At 42.7% G+C, this 21104-nt stretch overlaps 1 protein-coding gene across 4 annotated transcripts in view; it reads left to right on the top strand.

The window, feature by feature from the left end:
- zfhx3b (zinc finger homeobox 3b) overlaps positions 1 to 21104 on the top strand; it is a 321985-nt gene that overhangs the window by 252085 nt on the left and 48796 nt on the right. For all 4 annotated transcript variants that reach the window (XM_042489953.2, XM_042490018.2, XM_042490101.2 and 1 more), the window contains one exon: positions 4473 to 4704. In XM_042489953.2, the coding sequence (XP_042345887.2) occupies positions 4473 to 4704 (232 nt within the window). The remainder of the gene's footprint in view (positions 1 to 4472; positions 4705 to 21104) is intronic.

Here is a 21104-nt window from a genome sequence, read left to right as displayed (position 1 = left end):
GTGTTAGTTGGACTCTCTCAGCAACCACACTGTTTTGTGTTAAAGGTGCACTTTTACTTTGCATTTAAGTGGTTGGAAATGCAGATGTATGCAGTGCTCTGGGTGGGTGGTGAAACTGATACAGGCGTGCATTGCCCACTCATAGGGCAAGGTGCACTGTAGAGTTGTGTGAGAGAGGATGGGGTGGTGCCCACACCGCCCCTGTCCCTCTTTACCTGAAAAAGCACAGAGCACTGCTTCAGCCTCCACAGAAAGAGATAAGGTGCTCCATGGAAGAGAGAGGCTTGAAAAACCATGGTTGCATTTTTAAACTGTGAATATAACCACCGTGTAAAATGGAGCTTAAAACTGGGACTTTGGAAATCCAGATTGAAGGGGATTTCTCGAGTTAAATGTTATTTGGAACATCTTTTTACTGTTTTGTCTTTCTTTTAAAACACTGCACTATAAGTAAAGCATGACTGAAGCATTCATACCTGCAATCAATGTATCTTTGTGATCTTATCTGTTCAATCAGACCACACATACAGTCCATTCACATGCACACAGCATGCCTCCCATGCCCAATTGCAGTTGAGTACATCACTGCGTTCTAGGCGGTCACACATTTGTTCTTGCTCAGCTGAATCTCCTATATGACTGCTGTAAATTCCCAGACAGTTCAGTGGTATTGAATTCATGCCACTGACCCCACCAGCACCCCCCACCCCCCCATCATGCTCCACAGCTCCCCTCCTGTTGGGGCCTTGATAGGGCGCTTACAAACCCCACAGCCGGGCCGACCAACTCCTCCCTGCTCAACATGACTTTTTCATTAAGCCGCCAAATTCCTGCACTCCAGTTGGAGGTGATTTATCAACCAGGGGCTTCATTGCAGGTTCATAGGAAACAGACGTAGGCCCTGTCTCCTGCATTATTATGTTTTACATTCAAAGTGTGTATGCATGCGTGTGTTTGTGAATCCAAGAGGGTGACGGACTGCGAGTGTACTGTGTCCATACTGTGTTTGTGCTCTTAGCTATAATCCTATGGATAATTCCTGTGGAATCCAGTGAGAATCCGTGTTAGATGGAGTCAGTGCGTGTGATGATCAGAGGGGGTTTGCACTCACGGACCAAGCTGTGCTTTTCTCCAAGGCACTATGGTATCATTTTGCCTCGGTCCTCCCTGGAATACTGAATGAACAGGGGGCCACCTCACTGATCACTCATTGGTTTGATCTCTTACCTCGTTCACTGACTCTAAAATGCCCCAGACTGCGTCAGGTCATGGCCAGTGCAGAGATGGTGAAAGTGGAGGTTTACAGGTGTAACCGTTTGACATTGTAGACAGAGCTATGGGGCAGGCAAAGTTTGGCTCTGTTGAGGCCATCTTCCTGGCCCGTCAGGTTTATAGTGAATTACGGCCGATTCAGGGGCAGGCGGTCTCAGGTTCACTCCTATATAAACCCTGTGCTTTTTATGGGAAACTATAAAACTCCCAGGATTTTTTCTCTACCTCTTGAGACTAGCTTTGAAGTTTCGGTCAGGTGCTGTCTTTTTTTTTTCTTAAACTTGTCTTCTTGTAGATTTTTTGAGCCTTGAGTCATTTGCAGCAAGAACTCTCTTTTTTTAATTCAAGACATCTGCTGTGAGTAAAAGCAGTTTGCATGATGGATTTGGTGTTATCTATAACTGAATCTGTCTCTCAGGTTTCTCTCTACCTTCGTTCTGATGCAATATTTGTGCATAGAGGAAAAAGGAGGAGGGCTCCCACAATATCCAGCAACACCTATTCATGACATCATGGATGGCTTAAAACGAGGCGAGAAAGGAGAGCACACAGAGACACAGAGCCTTTTACAATCACCTAATAACTCTATTACACTGAGCTGTGGGGCTCACAAAAAGGAGGGAAAAAAAAAACTCCTGTTCCTTTTCCTGGAAGCGGTGTCTTAATGCACATTTTAGGTGTAGAAGTGAGAAATATGAAACCAAAGAGAATGAAACACAATAGCTCAGAAAACCCCATAGCAATATTATAATATTGCCAGAAAATTAAACATTAGGAGAAAAGGACAAGAGCATTTTAGGGAAGCATAATATTGTTATGACTTTTTTTTCACCAGCCTGTCAACACCTGATTTAGATGTAATGTGGTTAAATGTCTAATGTTTCCATTGCTTTTACATTTTCCAGCCAGCAAAACAGGCCATCCACTGCAGAAGAGGGTTGTTCAGTTTGTTCTTGATAAATGTGCAGTTTTTTAACCTTTATCAAAGGGTAAGCCTGATGTATAAACAGGGAGTTTTGTAGTCTTTAAATGCATATTTGGCAATAAAAGCTGACTGAAAATACTGACTGGACCCAACTTAGAAGGGATAGTTCAAATTTTTGGTGGTGGGGTTGCATTAGGTACTTATTCATGGTCAGTATATTACAGACAGTAGATATCAGTCAGCACATTGCCAGTTTAGAGAAGCAGCTGCTGTCAGAGATGGAAGCTTAGTAATCTCCACCTAAAAAACGGTTCCACCTTAAATAATCAATATCAGTTTAAGTGTACGCTACTTTAGGATATTTTAACTGCTTCACCTTGCTGTCAGACTGATTTCAAACAGAAAAATGAAGCCAGACCCCATTGAGAAAAACAGTGATTTAAAATTGCTCAAACACAGGAGCAGCTGGTCTACCGCTGCCTTGAACAATTTTTTTATTTTTGCTGTTGTGTGATATTTGCATTGAAATGGCTTGATTTTGGATTTACCAAAGTCCCACAATAATACAATCAAACTAACACATCAAAGCAGTGTTTGACCAGCAGCTCCCGTGTTCAGCAAACTAATATTTCTGTTTTAGTCAATGGAGTCTGGTAACTTTGACAAGAGCATAAATGGGGAACTGAAGCTGTTAACACTTTTTCATCAGTTTGGGATGTTTGACAGTAAGGTAAATGGGTGAAAAAACTCTCAATATAACGTACATTTACACTGATATTGATTTTTTTAGGTGGGATTTTTTGGGGGGCTAAAATACATTTTGATCCCCATCCACAGTAGTACATTGCTTAGCTTCCATGTGGGACTCCGGCCTGCTTCTCCAAACTGGGGGCCTGACGTTTACTGTAGGTAATACACTGACTTTTGATAAGTACAACCCACTTCAAAAAATCAGAGCTGTCCCTTTAATCACTAGGTTTCAGCACTGTTAATGATTTGAGTGACTGGCTTTTTCTTTCTGCAGGTTAATATTAATCAGTGCATGTGCATCCAGAAGGGATAGATGGTATTATTTAATTCAACATTAACTGTTTAAGTGGTGTTTTATTTAAGCATTAAAAGCTTTTACAGCATCTATGTTCATTCAAAATATTTTGCTGGGCATAGATATCATAACATATTCCAGTATACAATACATTTTTGTTCTCTCAGCACGCCTCGCAGGAGACATGGGTGCCAAGAAGATTAGAGGAAAACTTTTGGTGATTGACATTGATTACAGCCGCAGAAATCCACAGTGATACTCTGGAGTTTGATATTCGGAGCAGCACATGACACAAGTGGCCATACTGAGTCTGGGGCTTTTATTGTAAACATGCAGAAACAATCAGTGTGACGCTTTAGGATAGTGGTCAATAACTCTGTTGCTCACACCAGGCCCAGCCATATTGTGTTGGCCTTGCATCATTGATTGAGCCATGCAGGAGGTAATTAGATTGGAGCTTTGTGGTGTGACAAGAGGTTGTGGTGGTATGGTGTCACTACGGGGCGTTAGGCATGTTGTGACGCTGCAGAGGGTGGGCTGAAGGCTGGACCAGGCCTGCTGTTGTCTTGGAGGAAGTGCTGGGGTTGACAGGTCAATACTAGTGCTGATTTGCCGTCCTCTGAAGGTTGTCCTCCTGTTGTGGAATGTTCCAGTTTCTCTCCGAGTGTACTAAATCCCCCTCCTGCCTCAGCACCGGCTGACTTTGCCTCTCTTTCTCTATGAGAGAGCGCGGATTTAACTCACCATGATCAATATTTAGTATCCCATGCGTGAAACAAGCAGATGTTTGGAGTTTCCTTTTCAGAGACGGGAGGCTTCTGTTGAGTGAAGGGGATCAATGCTCCCTTCCGTCTGTGAGGCTGTAGACCCACGGCTTCTGAAGGGTGGCTGATGTGATTCCTGCCCACCCTTGGGCCCCTGAGATTTGCGTGCCTCCCAGGCCTCTCCTGTCCTGTTAGCCCACTGATACAGACACTCACGCAGACAAAGTGCGCAGTCCAAACAGTTGTCCTGAAGTGGAAGAGGTCTGGATGTTAAACAACAGGGCTGTGATTGGGAATTGATTTGTTCATTTGCCAACTGTTTGAGTGAAAGTGAGTCGGTGGTGCCTAGCCAGCTATCTGCCATCTACAATAACCTCTCTCTCGCTCTTTCTCTCTCTCTCTCTCTCTCTTTCCCCGTGTTCCTTTCTGTCTCTCGCTCTCTCTTGCTCTCCATTCCCTCCCACAGCACCTGCAGCAGCACGAAAACGCGGTGGAGGGTGATGCCTGCTACTACCATTGTGTGCTGTGTAACTACTCGACCAAGGCCAAGCTCAACCTGATCCAGCATGTGCGCTCCATGAAGCACCAGCGCAGCGAGAGCCTCAGGAAGCTTCAGCGCTTGCAGAAGGGCCTGCCAGAGGAGGAGGAGGACCTCAGCTCCATCTTCACCATCCGCAAATGCCCTTCTTCAGATACAGGTCAGAACCTGCCTCTGTGGCCCTTTTCTTAGTTTCTCTTTATGTGTCTGTCTTCCTTTTAGTCTCTTGATCTCTCTACCTCTGCTGCTCTGTCTCTTGTACACATAAACACACAATCATCCGCTCCACTGATATGCCTGAGTTGTCAAAATGTGTGTTTTCAGTTTGTCACTGTCTTCATTTTACATTTATCTTTCAATAGAAGTGTTTTTTGTGATACAGCCGTAAATGAAATGCAAAAGTATTAAGCTCAAATGGACATTACTAGTTTCAAATAGGATGAATACTACTAAATAGGGCTGTGCCCGACTCAGAATTTTGTCAGTCGAATCAGATTTATTCATTAAATCTAAATATTCAGCGTTTCTTTTTCTTTTTCGTAATAAGTTTTAGAGTTTGAACGGGGCTCAGTGGGACGTTCAGTGTGACAGTGACAATCATGTAATATAGTTAACAAGCTAACAGAAGATCACAAATGCGCAACATTTTTTTCTGACACTAGATATTTAAAACAAGCCAAGAGACTGTGTTGTATTAAGTTGCTGTGAGCTGTAATAAATTCACCACTTCTAAGCAGAAGAGACAAGATAATGTTATCTTAGAGCCTTATGGTGCAGAGTGTCTCTTCCTCTGTGCCGCTGCATTGTGTCCGCTGCAGCCTTTACCAAATGGAAGCATAGAAGTTAAGACCATGTACTATGCAGCAAAGTCTAGGGACCAAAACGTCCCCAGAAGTTCACTGACTAGAATAAACGACTGCTCTATCTCAGTCGACTGATTAGTCTCCGACTGATGATTCAGATCTCCAACTTTCTTGGGTCAGCCTTACCACTAAGTATTACTTTTATCCTTACAGAGCTGAGTAAAACTGTAAAATAAAAAAGACAAGGTGTCTCCCCTCAAAGATTAAATTAAAAGCAACATACCTGGGAGTTATGTCTTTTAATCTGATTTGAACGACTTTATTTTTCGAATGTATTTTGGATATTGATATGATTTTAGCAACATATCATTTACACAAAAATATCCCTGCCTTCAGCAGTGAAAGCAGAGATCCCTGCTAATGGGAGCTGTCCCTTTTTTAGCTATCAAAGACATATTGAGACAGAGCATTACGGCCAGAGAAGGAGGAGCTGAACAACAGCAGCAGCTGCAACAACAACAAGAACACCACAAAACAGACACAGCTCCAACAACAGTAGCACGACTGAAACAAAGTGCCTCGGCTGCTCATTTATTACGGACTGATTAGGAAGAGTGAGCTGTGGTCAATTAACACTCTTTCTTAGCAGAGATTTGGTTTTCCAATCACTTTAACTCCTGTGCCCTGACAAAGGGGCTCTATTGTGTGTCCCTCCAAGAGGGAGCCATTACTTCCCTCGCACACATACTCGCTGTCTGTGTTATGCAGGGGGAAAAAAAGGCCAGCCTGTGAAGATGCTTTGTTCCAAGGAGGCAGGGATAATGAAGCCAGCGGCCGGGAAATTGCGCAAAAGGCAGTCACAGATCTGAAGCAAATCATTAGAGAACATATTTAGCTGAGCAATTAGGGACAATTAAGCTTTCTGCTCGCTGCACTCCAAATATGTTAATGACTACAGTACAGTGGACAGCGAACATGCAAAGGCAAGAGGAAGGGCCATTTAGGTTAAAAGGGTTGGGGGGTAGGGAATTTACTTTTGTGTGTTCAGGCAGGAGGAGTTGTTGTGCTGTTTGCAAATAGATGTGCTTTTCTCCCTTTTTCTTTATAGCGGATGTTGTGTTTATCAATCCCCTTTTTTATCTCGTTTAACCTTTGATGTGCTAGATGCCCGTGTTTATGCCAGGGTGAGAGATCCGAGCTTTAGGTTAGGTAATGGGCCCCTGCAGTGGGGCTGTGTGTGGGTAGTATCATTACACAGAGAGACACACACATAGACGGCAGTTACTCCCCTGCAGAGCTTCATCAAATTACAATAACCCGCACTTACTTGAGCAGACCACTAGTATCTAACAAAATGGAAAAGGGTGCTTTTTGTTTTACTAATTATAAGCCCTCATAGGGAGAATTCATTCTGCTCTTTAACAATGAGCTGCAGACAGATAAGCATATAAACACAAGATTATGACCCATTGTTATTTCGATCATTGTTTTCTATCCAACACTACCTCCTTTTGTATCTTTCTAGTGCGCAAGAAAAAGCATCTTGATCAAGTTACTTCAGTAATCATCATACCTCTTTGTCTGTAATCATAAACCTTAAAATTGCTGACTCCACACCTCTCATTTATACTATTTCACACCCCAGATGCGTTGTCCCAACAGCCTCAGCTGTACCGGTCCACCTCGCAGCCTCACCCCTGCACTAGGGCTGAACCATTCCCTCCCAGTGTAATATTTAATTTCCTCTTCGCTAGCTCTTCTGTGGCACAGGACTCTTTTTTGTGGTTGAGGCAGAGTTGCTAAAGTGCTGGAACGTTCCCTGGCTTGTTAAAACAAAGTTGCCCCTGGATTTCTGGGTCACCTAGACAGTAATTCCCTTGCCTGCTGCTGTTCTGTGATCCTGCGAGTGGTTCTCTGCCGGCGTTAGGTGCTAGGTTTGTAGCCTGCCCAGGATTTTTTTTTTGCAAAACATATGAAGCCTTCTTCCCCCCTCCAAAAAATGTAACGCTTTACAATGTTACATATTAATGCATCTTATGTTGATGCATGTGGGATTCATTGCCACATATCTCCTCTGGGCTGGATGTCCAGGGAGAGCAAGGGCAGCAGATTTGAGGTTTCTTTCCAATTAGACTAACACAGGGATAAAAGGCTTGCATTGTTTTAATTCTTGCTCATACTGAAAATGTGCTGCTTAGGCATGTTGCTCTGTGGCCCCGCCTCCATTTGTCTTTTTTAACCCTTTATCTGTGGGGAAACAAAGGGGGCCACAGAGGGACCCTGGCCCTACACAGCTGCCCTGTAAGCAGAGCTCACTGAATGAAGCTCAGCACTGACTTGAACCAATGTCTTCACCAGTGCTAGCCCTCTACTTTTAAAGGATAGCGACTCATTACCAGGTGGCAGGTAGACACAAAATATAGAAAAGAGAGACATGTATGTGACAGAGAAGGCGAGAGGGTGAATGTTAAAACTTCCGCGAAGCATTCACTTGTGAGGACAGCTGGTTTGACAGCAGGAGGACAAAATATATTTTAGGTTTAGTGGTTACAGAGAAAAGGTAAAACCGAATGTCATGTTGATGTCAAGTGTAGGGGTTAATGGTGACTGCTGACAGCGTAAAGCTCGAGATGTATGAGAGAGACCGATATATGGAGAATAAGAGGAAATTGTGAAAAATGGATGCAAAAGAAGTAGGGGAGACAATTTTGGGGGGCTTGCGTGTGAGAGCTAGTGTGACACTTGAGTGTATGATGACCCTATTTCGTATGAATGATGTTCACCAGGGCATATAACTCAATGACACATTGAGGTTTCTCATTTCTTAACATTTAATCGACTAAAGTTATTTTTTGAGCGTAGAACAGAATGAGATCATGCCTTTAAAAAGGGCAAAGTTAAATTGCACTGAAGGGTGGATGCCCTTCTGTGAGGAATGTTTGCTTTGTTGTGTGTGTGTGTGTGTGTGTGTGTGTGTGTGTGTGAGAGAGAGAGAGAGAGAGAGAGAGAGAAATGTAGGAAAACATTTATAATGGTGAAATATTTGTATTTTTCTGTGGTGGCGTACGTGTGTGTGAGTTTATGTGTATGGAGGAGGCAGAGATGGAGAAGAAACGTGGCTGACAGTGTGGATTAGCTCCTGCTGTAAATCTGCCTCAGTCACAGATGGCAGGCCCTTGATCGCTGGGCTGTGACGGCTTGGCTCTCATCGCAGGAGGAAATCCCTGTCTGTGAGTCTCGGAGGCTGGGAAGGAGAAGGCTGGGGCCAGGGCCGCTTGGGCAGCCACCAGTCATTGTCTCCCGTCTGTGTAGATATACAGGCCTGGGTATTCAAGGGCGAAAACCAGTTTGGGGAGGGGGTCATCTGACTTTGACTCGGCAGTTGTTTCACCCAGCCCACAGTGAGAGCTTGTAAGTGGAACTTAAGCCTCCAGTTTAGATCATCGTTACTTTTAATGACCAGTTTGAGAAACTGGGCAGGGGAGCTGTGTGCATTATTAAATGGAAATGAGACGAAAGGATGCATACAAATTACTGCATAATAGTGGTATCCAAAATGAGATCCATTGCTTGTTTCACTAAAAGGGGTGCGCTTTCAGGGTCACACACCTAATAGTAAGGCCTGTCCTGACAACAGAGGCATTTCTCTTCCCTCCCCACCTGCCTCCCTCTCCACCTCATGCATAATTCTTGAGATGCTCCGGAAAAAGCTGGAAAATGGGCTGTGACGTGAAAAAATGCTCTAATAAAGCAAATAGGGAAGAGTCACTTATATTTTAGGATTTGCACAACACATTGCAGCTCACACTGAGATTTGTTGATGGCAGAGAGGATGTGTCCACATGCCATCTGCTAAAATCACTGTTACAAATATCTAATATGCATTATATTGAACCATGCCTTCATCCATTTGTCTTATCCTCTGCTTCCAACAACATATTAGCATGGCTTTATTCTCTCCTCTTATCATACCCGGCTATCTGCATGTCCAGTGGCCAAGCTCAAGCTGCTAAAGCCAGGTAAAATCAGAGGTGAGCCAGGCCACGCTCTGATGGCATGCAAGGGCCATAGTCTGAGCTTTTGCTCCCTGAGGGCACGAGCAAAACAGACGGTAGCCATTTCTGGAATGTCCTCCTTTATTCATGCTTGTTAAAATGCAAAGTAAACCTTTCCAGAAACAGGATATTGTAGCCCCTAACCACCAGACCCTTTCTACATGCCACATTATGGCCAATCTGAAAGTAAGTTGTATAGACAGACACTGCTGCAATGCGCTTTTAATAAAGGCTGTTATTGCCCTGGTGATGCAGAGTGGATATGAGGATGAGGACTATGCAGGCCTGGATGAGTAGGGCCCCAGAGGGCCCGCAGCTCAGTCAGGCCTCCGTCAGTCGCCTGCCTTCTAATCCCTGTCCGAAGGGCATCGAGGCAGCATAGGAAATTGTTTGCTGTCCGCAGAACGTGCCAGGAAATTCATAAATACATTACTTTTCATTTTGAAAATATTACAAAAGACTAGACGTTTATTAAAAAGCCAAAATGATGGCTTTATAGATTTTCCAGTAGTGTATCAGCATTCATATGACCCTGCTGCTCTAACTAACACAAGCAAGTCTTTTCTTTCCCCGTGCCCCCTTCTTTATAGACAGGCTTGGTATGAATTCCTCTGCTGGCTCATCCTGTAATAGCAAATTGACCAGAAAGCCACCACGCTATTCTGGGATGGGCTGTGAATAAGAATGTCTTCTGTCCAGATTTTTACTACCTCTCCTGACCGAAGCCTCGTTCTGTAAATACTGGCCAGCTTTGCCCCCAGGCTGCGAGGTGGGTAAAGTCTAGGTCCTGGTTGTGCCAGTCTGTCCAATAGATCTGGCTTAGATGAGAACTGGGGCAGCATAAATGTCAAAGTGTTTATGTACAGAAAGAAAGAGTCGATAAGAAAAGTGATAAATTAAATGAGGACAAGTTGAGTCATGCTAAAACAACAAGCGCAACAACCTCTCAAAATCAGGACATGAACCTTTTTTAATGCAGTATTTTGGGATGTTTACTCATGCTGAGTTCACCTTGTGTGCGCCCTGCATGTTTTATGCCCAGCGTGTGATTTCACTGTCAGTTATGTCATGTGGGTGTAAATATGCGCCCGATTTTATTTTGCAAACTCGCATAGCCATAAATGAGCACGCACATAGGTGTCCACTTTGAGAATCAGGCCATGTGTGGGTGCAAGAGGCTCTCCCTGTCATCAAGCCCATTTTCAGAGGAGACTGGCAGCACATTATAATATTGGTTTCCCTCTCTCTTGTCATTACCAGACACTCTCCTTGAAAGCTGATCCAAAAGATAGACAGTCCATCAGGAGACAGTCATCTCATTTGTACTTACTAAACGTGTTAATGAGTTCTATTTTCAGGCCTAGAGGCTTTGCTGCTGGATATTGGAGCAGAGGTGGCGATCGCTGGTGTGAGGTGCTGCATCGCAGGATCAGGAGTTAGCTCGGAGGAAGAGGGGGGTGGTAATGCAGTAGCCCTGCCGCCCCTCATGTCACTCATACGGAGTGACCACAGCCTCCACAGGGGCTGTCAGTCAGGGCCAAGGGCGGGAAGTCTGTGGTTACAGACAGACACAGCCAGTGGAGGAGAGAATAGATTAGGTGCCAAAGACATAATGGTTGTGATGGGTTTAATTATAGCAGCAGTCATGTCACTGCCATACAGGTACATGAGATGAAGGAGAAACAAGTCAATTTAGGACGGAGGAGCATGACAGTTTCTACTCATTCATGACTGATTTATGTGATATATATCACAAATGATATGTGATATATGATAGAGCTTAGGACTAATAAATAGTTTGGTTTTAATGTCCAAAATATTTTCAGTACAGTGAGAGGGAGGTGTAAAATGCATAAATGGATGACATTTCTTATTAGAGAATATGATGCAGGATTCTGTCAACACATACTTGGACAAATACATCTCCACAAGTCTAACTAACACGACTCCACTGACTCATTTAATGTGATTACAGTTACAAAGAGCCACTTGTGTCTGCCCCTCATTATCAGACCCACTTTGGTTGATTGTTTTTGTCAAAGAATGCAAACCCAGCACATTTTCTTCAACACACTTGTCAGTAAAATAACTTGCATGCAGTTGCAATATAGCGTAGATACATTTTTTCTTTTTTTTTAATTGGTGATATGTGGTAGTTGTAATATTTTATTGTTTAAATAAGTTTTCTGCACGCTCCTTACTTGAACTCCCCCTGCAGGCACACACTATCTTCTTATATCCAGCATGTTCTCATCTATGATATTGATTGTAGTGCAAGTGTATGCCAGGTAGTCTAGGAACTAGAACCAATAAATTGTTAAAACACTTAGATTGCTTCATTTGTTACTGTGTTTTGGTATTGGGTGAACAGTGCTGCTCGCTGTCAGAATTAGGCAGCTCAATTTGACCATAGGCAGCATCGGAAAGGAAACAGGGGTAAAGTTTGGCAACTATCGAGTCAAGGCTCGGAAAGTTTTATTTAGCCATTTTTAATAAGGCTGTTTGTGCCCCCCAGAGAGAGCTGGTGGATCAAAGGGCATGATCTGTGATATGGATGAGTTCACCCTGGGTCCAGCAGAGACGATAGGCCTCGCTGACAGCAAAACAAAACCAGAGAGTGAAGGATGCCCTATCCGGCAGCATGCTGCCCTCACACTCCGAAGGCTCCATTAGAATAAAGGCAGATGAAACAAAGAATGGCTGAAAGCACAGATGTTGTGATTCATTATCCACTCTCTGATAGATACTGTAGGCAAGAGCAGTGAACACAGTGTGCGTAAGTGTAGGTGTGTAATGTGTATGTTGCTTAATGCTTGAATGCACGTTATGTTGGTTTCATTTGAAGAAAACATCCTCACAGACAAAAAAAACCCCATACAGATACGTATGAGGTACACACGAAACACACACGCATCCATGTTTTGAGTGCATTAGCAAAAAGAGTCCCCTCCAGTGCCTCAACCACATCAACTAAAAGCAGCCGGGCAGATGGCAGCAATGAGAGAAGTGCAGAAATAATTCAATAGTGAACCTTTCTAACCTTTACCTGTGGGCGTGAGCACCAGTCATTGATTCACGCTGTGCTTGACAGTACACTACACACCACCTGAGGAGGGTGAGAGGAGGGCGGATGAAGAGAAATGGATGAGTTTGGTGAAAAACACGAAAGGATAATATGAGTGGGAGGGAGGCTCTACTGTATGTCGGTGATGGTGCTGTGTGACATTAGAGGGAACTTTCCACAGATGGATATTGGGAATTATTCTGCATTTGTTGAGTTTCCACAAATGTTGTCCCCCTTTGCCCCCATGTAGCTGCAGTAGACAGACAGAAATTCTCACACCACGTCGAGTGTGATAGTGTAGTCTACAGTAGGCTGCCATTGATTACAAAGCACCTCCAGGTCTGGGGTCTGTTTCTGCTTACTTCCAGAGAGTTATCCTGTAAACTTGATGCACAGTAAGACGGTGGTTATCTCGGGATGAGTGGTGTGAAGAACACCGTGGGGGATGAGCAGAGCACATAGTTGTGTGGTGGTTACTGACTGAGCAGTTATCCTGTGAAGGCACTATTTGTTAAAGAAAGAAAGTCAGGAGTTAAGATGCTGTTTAGCCAGATGTGATTGCCTGCCCAGTGACACTCTGAGGCAAAATAATATTTGTTTTGTGACAATCTTAGACATTTTTTCTGTTTGACTCAGTTAGATTTATGTTGTCCCTCCTGGTCCAGCTGATGGCCTGTCTCTGTCTCTCTTTGTCTGGCTGCTCTGTTGCTGCTGTTTAATAAGTTTGGCTGTGGATATGTTCTTTCTACTGTCCATTTGAAGCAAAGGCGCTTGGATGAGCACAGTGATGGATGATATTTACGTAAGGGAAAATGAATGAGGAGCCAGGCATTTGCACTGTTAATGCACACCAAAGAGATAAAGTTCCACTTCGACCACAGAGAGGAAAAAAGAGTTACAGCAACAATATGAAGTCAACCAATTACCAAAAAAACATTTTTGTTGTGTATCTGAGGTTTGGACCCATAGTAAACTCCTTTCAAATACAAACAGGAAATATTTATGTACTAGCAGTGTTATTTAATTACTTACACCCTGTAGAGCTGCCAGTGTTTGGCAAGACATGCATCCTCTGACACAGACATGAATAGCAAAGAAATAAAAGTTTGCACGTGTATCCCTGGTTGATAGACTTCACAGTGCTTATTTTACAGTGACAACAGCAAACTGTCTTTTTGTTTACATAATGAGAAAAGCCATTTATGGCTTTCATAGTTCTTTGCAAGTCCGTTTGTGAATCCCGTAATACTCTTTTAAATATTTCTCTTCACACAAAACCACAGTTGCAAACACACTGTATACAGTACTAAGAGAAAGAAGGCAAACAAGTTTGAAACAGCAGAAAAAAAAACACCCTGACCAATTTGAAGCATTAAGATGAATAATCCACTGTTTAGAAAGCAAGCAAAGGTCAATTTTCATGCTACTTGCTCAGTAAGCATACAGGAGAGCATATCGAGTCAATTCAGCTGCGCTGCACAGTCAAGGGGGAAGGACATGCAATTTCGGGTCCTTTCTTCTGCATTAGTCAACTATGTTGGACCAAGTGCTGCTATAAAAGGGTTTTCCAGTTTCCACTCAGGAGACAGATGGTTTTGTTTTTTTCTAAGTAGTAATATTTTAATGATATATTTGCTCTTGAATAGCCAGTTTGAAAGACGTTTATTGATGTTTGTCCAGAAATAGTCAGTGGTGTGATCTGACCGCATGAGATAGAGTAATAGCCATTTTAAAATAATGTGATAATATAAATATTCATTGTATTTTATTGTAGTACAACTTTAGGTAGAACTTTAGGTTATAAGGGGACATAAAATCTGGTTGAAAATCTGTTCCGTAAAGAAATTCACTAAAAAATTTTAATGATTAACCCTCAGTGGTGCCCGATGCCTGGTGGTGCTCTGGAAATGAGCTCCTCTCATGTATATGGTGAATATTTCAAGCACTTGGGAAAGCTGAGATGGGGCACATATTTGTGTGTGAGATGTAGAACGGAGAACACAGTGGATGTGTTTGAATCCATGTCACAGGTCGTTGTCAGTCTAACAGACAGAAGAGCGCTCTGGAGCTTACTCGATTTAAGGTGGCGCAGGGGCCAGTACAGCAGCCAGAATTAGGAAAAATGGGCTGTGTTTTTGTCATGTTAAACCGGACAAAAAAAATGTAATTGGATGGGGAGAGCCAATGGCAATACCGTCTTTGTTTAAGGGCCCTCTGCAGTCACTTTGCGGGACCCATTGTTGTACTGACCACAATAGCATTAGTTTGTGCTCTTGTTCTGGGCGCTTCTTTTCTCTGGCTCTGTGCAGTCAGCTCCTGTCCGTTCCACTCTGTCTCCACGCTTCACCTCCACACTCCACCAGTGCCCAGGAAGGGGACTCAGAAACATGCGCCCCATCATGATTACCTCAACCTCACTCTGTCCTGTTATCCCGAAATCACCATCACCATCCTCAATCCTTCCTGTCCTGCTTTCTTATCCACGCCATTAAAAAGATTCAGATAGAGAAGGAGAGGCACAATTTTTTCTGCTTTGTCTGTAGTTCACTTTTGCCCCAAGAAGAGAATCTTTATATTCTTATATTCTTGTTATCAGTTTTAAAGAATCCAATCATTTAATGAGAAATTATTAAAATTGGTTGCTCCATGAGTTCACAGTCAGTCTCGCCAAGAGGTCTTGCAAATGTGCAATGAATGATTTCATGAAAATAGCATCATAAAATAATAATGGAATGATTAAAGTTATTTTTTTGTCATGTGTCAGTATCAGACAATAACAAAACAGCAGCAAATCTGACTGACTGATCATCAAAAAGACCTTAACAGCAGTGCAACACTGGAAATGACTTTCAGTCATATATCATTTTATGTATAGATAGGGACCATCTTTAAATTAGTGTTTGAGTCATACAACAAAGAAGAGCACTTACCTTTCATGATGTCTCCTTAAAGCAAGCCAGAGCAATTCTTATGTTGCTTGGTGACCACACTTGCTACTTACAGAGAATAGTAGTGCACTAGAGGCATTTATGGCTTTGGTATGATGTTGAAAATGGATGGAAACCTATTTAAAGTATTTCTAAACTTGTGTGTACTGAAGAATGTTACAATCAACAGCAGGCTACACAATTAACAGAATTAATGTTGGCACTATACCTTTCTGCAAAAAGTGAATATGGAAGATTTGTATATTGTTATGTATCTTATATGTTGAAACAGAAACAAGTAGTACAGTATAGACTGTATAAATAATGAACGTAGCTACCGTGACATCACCCATTGGTTTGTGTACTGCAGTTTTGCTGCCTTGAGTTTGGGCATTTCAGCCGTTGCATTGTTGGCTTTTTTGGAGCCAGGAGTGACCATATTTGTATGAGAGGGTGGTTGAGGGAAGGGTGGATCTGATTTACTTTTTGACTTATTTTTTCAGCCTCAGAGATTGCTGCTTGGTTGAAACTTTATGTTTCATTATTTTTTAACAATGCCGTGGTTAACATGTTGTTATATTAAGGCACAAAAACCAGTTGGTCATGTTTTGGCTGAAAACTCTTGGTTTTGCTGTCACTATGACAGCTGAATATGCCAACGATGTCTCTCTAAAAACAACCCTTTTTTTGTTTACTGGTCTTGAGCGGTGATCTGCAGCTTGACAGCTGTCTCGCCTCAGTGTCACACAATCTACCTCCCAATGACAAAGTCAGCTCATACACATGTAAGCTCATCAACATCATTTTAGAAACAATACGATATGTATGAATTGTACAAATGTAATATATCAGTGGTTTGCAGAAATGTACAATGCCAACATTTTCGTTTAGCGACTTGGCTGAAGCAGGTTAAAAAATGATGCCGCTCTGCGTTAGGACCTAGCTTATCCTCCACTACATCCCAGCAAATCCATGTGCAAATTGTATAACAACTAACCTCAGTATATTTAGTGCACTGTTAATGGCCCACTGCCTTGTGAAGGTGTAATCATGCGTGATAAAAACCGGCCCCAAGTTACTAACCTAGGAGCAATCTTGTGTGCATTAAAGTGTCCTTTTTTTGTTACAAAGGTCATTCATAACTTGGTCGCGTTGTTGATGTACAGTGAGAGATATTGATTGATTAATGCATTAAGTGCTCACAATCCATTAGGTTCTGTGAAAGGGACTGGAGCGAAGACTTGCTTTCTCTCACTATGTATTTTCACCTCTCCCCGTTGTTCAAAGGGCATCATTTTTTGCTGGCAAAGTTTAAGGGACAAAAGCCAGAATATCTGCCAAGTAATGCATTCAAAAGAACATTGCTTCTCATAAGTGTCACTTCAATTACTCTGAAAAGCTTGACAAGGAACTGCTCTTACATTAGCCTGCTGCTCATCCTGACCCAAAAAGAATACATTGTTCACAGTCACTTACCGTAAAACAAGCATACTACAGCATCTGAACGTATGAAAAAGATTTACCGTCCTCTGTGTGAAACAAAGAAAGTGAGATGTTTATTTTGAACATACAGTTACAAAATTATGCCATCTGTCACTTGTCATTGCTATCACAGTGACTACTGCTCATTCAAGGAGCAGCAATAGACCACAAGTCAAATTCAGTGATGACAAGGAGCATTATTTTTAACCTTGCAAGTGTTTTGAGCAGATTTTGTCAATTCGTTGACTAAATCAGAGTAGACACATATATCCTTTTTCCCCAGACTTTGTGTGCCTTCTCAGGATGGTTTCCAGAGCCAGTGGGAGCAAGGGCCATGGGGTTACTGCCTTACTACTTAGTGACAAGAAATAGGAGACCTTTATCGCCAGGGCCCTATGCAGGGAAGCCTGTGAAAGGGGCCTGAGAGTCAGTCATTACCTTAGAAACATGGGCTGCATTAGAGATTCATAACAGTGTGCCATCTCTGCACCTTTCATCTCCACCAGGGCCAGCTCCATTAGGATCTTTTATCTTTGTGCTGATGGCTGCTCTTGATAATGGGGCTGCCGAGAAATCCCAAAAAGTAAAGACTCAACTCTGACACTATTGGCCCTCCCTTTCCTCCAGTAGAGAAGTACATCAGAGTACAGTAGAGCATATATATGCTCTTATTTGCAGTCTTAAAACCAGATTTGCTCTTTCTTTCCTCAAGAAGTTGGTATCCGTTACTAAGGATTAGTTAATGGTAGCTGTCCCTCTCATGTCCCACCACCTTTGACACAGTACTCTGATCATAGTGTTGACAATGCAGCCAAAAATGCAAGAAAAATGAATCATTTCTATATTTTGCATTTCTTTTTTTTAACCCATGCTATAAATCACTGTGCCCTGCTACCCACATGACTGGTGAAGTTTTGTAAGGTTAAGGATTAGTAAAAAAATATTGGCATTCTTCCTGCTGATGCCCCCATGAAAATGCATTAATGACATTCCGTGCAAAGCCTCATTGAAAACTTTGCTTTTGGGCAGACAAACACAACCGCATAATGGTATAGTAATTCATGCAAGCCAATGTTTTTCAAATGTTACAGTAATTATGAAAAATATTCTTACTTTTCCCCTACATAGCCGCGGCAGAGCAAATCTCATTTCCAAGGCAAAGCGGAGAAGGAACACACTGAATAATCATTGTGTTTAATGCTCTGGTCATAATCCCAGGTTTTATGATGGTTTTCTAATGATTTTCTAATGATGTTAAATATTAGTAGAGAGTACAGCCATAATTTGAACACAGCGGTCGTTTTTTCAATGCTCTATCAGCACACCCGATTGCAACTACAATGAATATTGCACTGGGAATGAGATTTAAGAGCCATCCCTTTTGGTGTTTTATTTTGCCGTCTCCCCATCTGCCATAAATCCTCATTGCTGTGTGCTTGAAGCCTCCGCCCTTGCCTGCTTTCCCCAGGTGGGAATACAATTAGGTGCAGGGGCCATTTCATTCAGTGCCACTGTCTGTCCACCGCAGTCATTCGTAAAAAAACGGTCGAGCTGTCCCAGTGGAGAAAACAGTGGACTCCTGGGAAATATAAAAAACAAGGAAAGAAGAGGGAGAGACACAGAGAAGAAAATAGTAGAGAAATGAGCTCAAAGATGGGAAAAATCTCCAGAATTGCTGTCAGAGGAGATACAAGCTTGGCCTCTGATGAGTGACAATTTTGAGCAAAATATGTATTGGAGACAAAGGCTTTGTCTCCTTCCTGTGCCTTTTCAATGAATTACACCTCTCCACCCCCTACCCCCAGCTTTTTAATTAAATGGCTGCAGCTCCATCTCTCTATCCGTAGCTCCCCATTACAGAGGCTAGATAAGGGATTGCTATCTGTAGCATGTTAAGAAAGGCTGCTGGGCAGCCAAGCCTCATGAAATTTGTCACAAGATCTCATTTTCCTCATTGCCAGACGTGATGCTTATAATTGATGTGGAGGCAGCAGTAATTTATTGGCCGTCTGCAATTATCATCCCCTTCTAGCAGGGGGATGTGACTGCAATTTATAAGTGTGTGCGTGTGTGTGTTGTTGGTGTGTCTGGGGTTGGGGGTGTGACATTGTATCGTATAAATTAACGCAAAAACATGTTTCTCCTTATCGCATGGTAAGTGTGTATGTGTGTGTGTTTGCCACTTTAGAATGCAAATTAATGACAGGCTCCATATCATAAACAATATGGGGCCTGTAATGCAGCCACGTTCAGCTGAGGTGTCGGGCTGTCAGTGCGCCAGCTGGACTTTCACACACAGCCGGGGTGGAGGAGCAACCAGAAGCCTGGGAGGTGGGGGGGTCACAGAGGGCGGGCCAGAGGGGCAGAGGGGGCTGGTGGCGCAACCCTTTGTCCATAGCTCCTCCTCATGTCTATAGGGTTTGTTTTCACATAGTAAAAACAATGAAAAAGGGGGTAGATTGTTTATAATGTGGCTGTCTGAATAGTGAGACTGTCACACTTAATGCAGTCAGTCATTTACTAGTGGTCTTTAATGAAATTATAAACTTTTCATTGGCATATTCAGAAAAGAAAATGCACATTGTATCCACAGGCCATTTGACACAAGTGACAAAGTGAACTGAAGTAAAAGCGGGTAATAGCTTCCCTCTTAATATTACACACCTGAAATGATGTCAAGACACCCCCCTAAATTATAGTATGGAGTATCTATATTCCTCTGCTCTGTTCATACCATGAATCAAAAATAATAAATTTCCACATTGCCAATATGATCTGCAAAGACACTGCATTAATGAAATCTGCATTCATTAACATAGGAACATCATTAGTGGTATCAAGCCAGCACTTTAGCTCAAAAATGGTTTAATTCATGGCTTCTCTGTACCATAATATGAATTTACCAGGCTAGGGACAGTGTGCTACAGTCCCCAAATTAACAATGGTGGCTGTGGGTCTATCCATTTGTCCTCATGCACAGTGTATTTAATCGTGGAGTCACAATAGAAAATTCTCTGAAAATACACTCACCTGTTTTTTTTTCTATTTGCTAGACAAATAGATCATAACAATTGTGAAATAAAGATAATTCAGATCCTATTTTCTGTTCACAGACAACATCACCACTTTAGTTTCACACACACACACACACGCAGCTTCTAATGTAATTGAGGGGAAAAGTCTCATGTTCTGAGCCACGTTCTTGCAGTGTTTTGCTTTTTTCTGCTCTGCTCTGCATAGCAGGTTTAGTGGTGCACAGATTTTCCTGTTGCACAGCGGTGAGCTCCATGGTCAGAGTGGATTGCTGTCATGCCATGGTGGGGAAGAGAATGAGGAAGATGAGGGCTGTCACCATCCGCCACTCTGAGCATGCTCCCTTTGTCTGGGGAAATGGAACCTGTTTGTTTTGTCTACCTGCACGCCTGTTGTGTGCAGTTGCCAAATTAGACTTTCAAATCAAGAAGCCAGTGGGAGACCAAGACTCTAGTTTTCTCCTTCCCTTTAATAATCATCCCTGTTTACTCTTCAGGGAGTCATCTTTATATATTTTTTTTTCTTAAATGCGCCCTCTAAGCAGGGAGAGTGTCTTTAATAAAGCAAGCAGGCAGAGCGCCATTCCAACATGTGAATTGCACAGGAGAGAATTGAGAGATGGAAGCAATAGAGGAACACCGGAGGAGGGGGGTGGGGTCTGCTGCCGCTACACCCTTCATGCTATTATCTTTATGGCATAGCAAAACATGCTTCAGGCAATCAGCATGAAATTGTTAATTGCTCAGCCCACTTGTGCGTTGCTCAGGGGACAGGGGCCTTCAGGAGGTCCCGCATCAAGCGAGTGAGGGTTGTCCGACTAACTGCCTGCACGTCTGACACATAACACTGTCCAAAAAACATATTGTCTCCTCTCACTCTCACTCTCACTGTGACCTTCACAGAATTGCAGTGGCAATCACCAGAGGCGTGTTCCACATAGTGTATTTAAGAATTAATTGTAGCTACAATGAAATATGTGCTTGTTAAACAAGTTTTGATCATAGTGGAGTGGGCAAAGACTTTGCTTAAACCCCTTTTCCAAAATTAGCACATGTGCACAGTTTTTTTAAACATGGGTAAATCTACTAAAAATAAAAGGCTCCTTCAGCATGGCCAGTAGACCAGAGCAGTATACACAGCTCTGTGGCAGATAAGTATGCCTTTCTGTGTTTTTGTTGGGTTTTTTTTTTCATTTG

The sequence above is a fragment of the Plectropomus leopardus genome, chromosome 1 (genome assembly GCF_026936395.1).
Source record: "Plectropomus leopardus strain MGB_pleo_1.0 chromosome 1, ASM2693639v1, whole genome shotgun sequence".
NCBI lineage: Eukaryota > Metazoa > Chordata > Actinopteri > Perciformes > Serranidae > Plectropomus > Plectropomus leopardus.
This window is presented reverse-complemented; position numbering and strand designations above follow the sequence as displayed.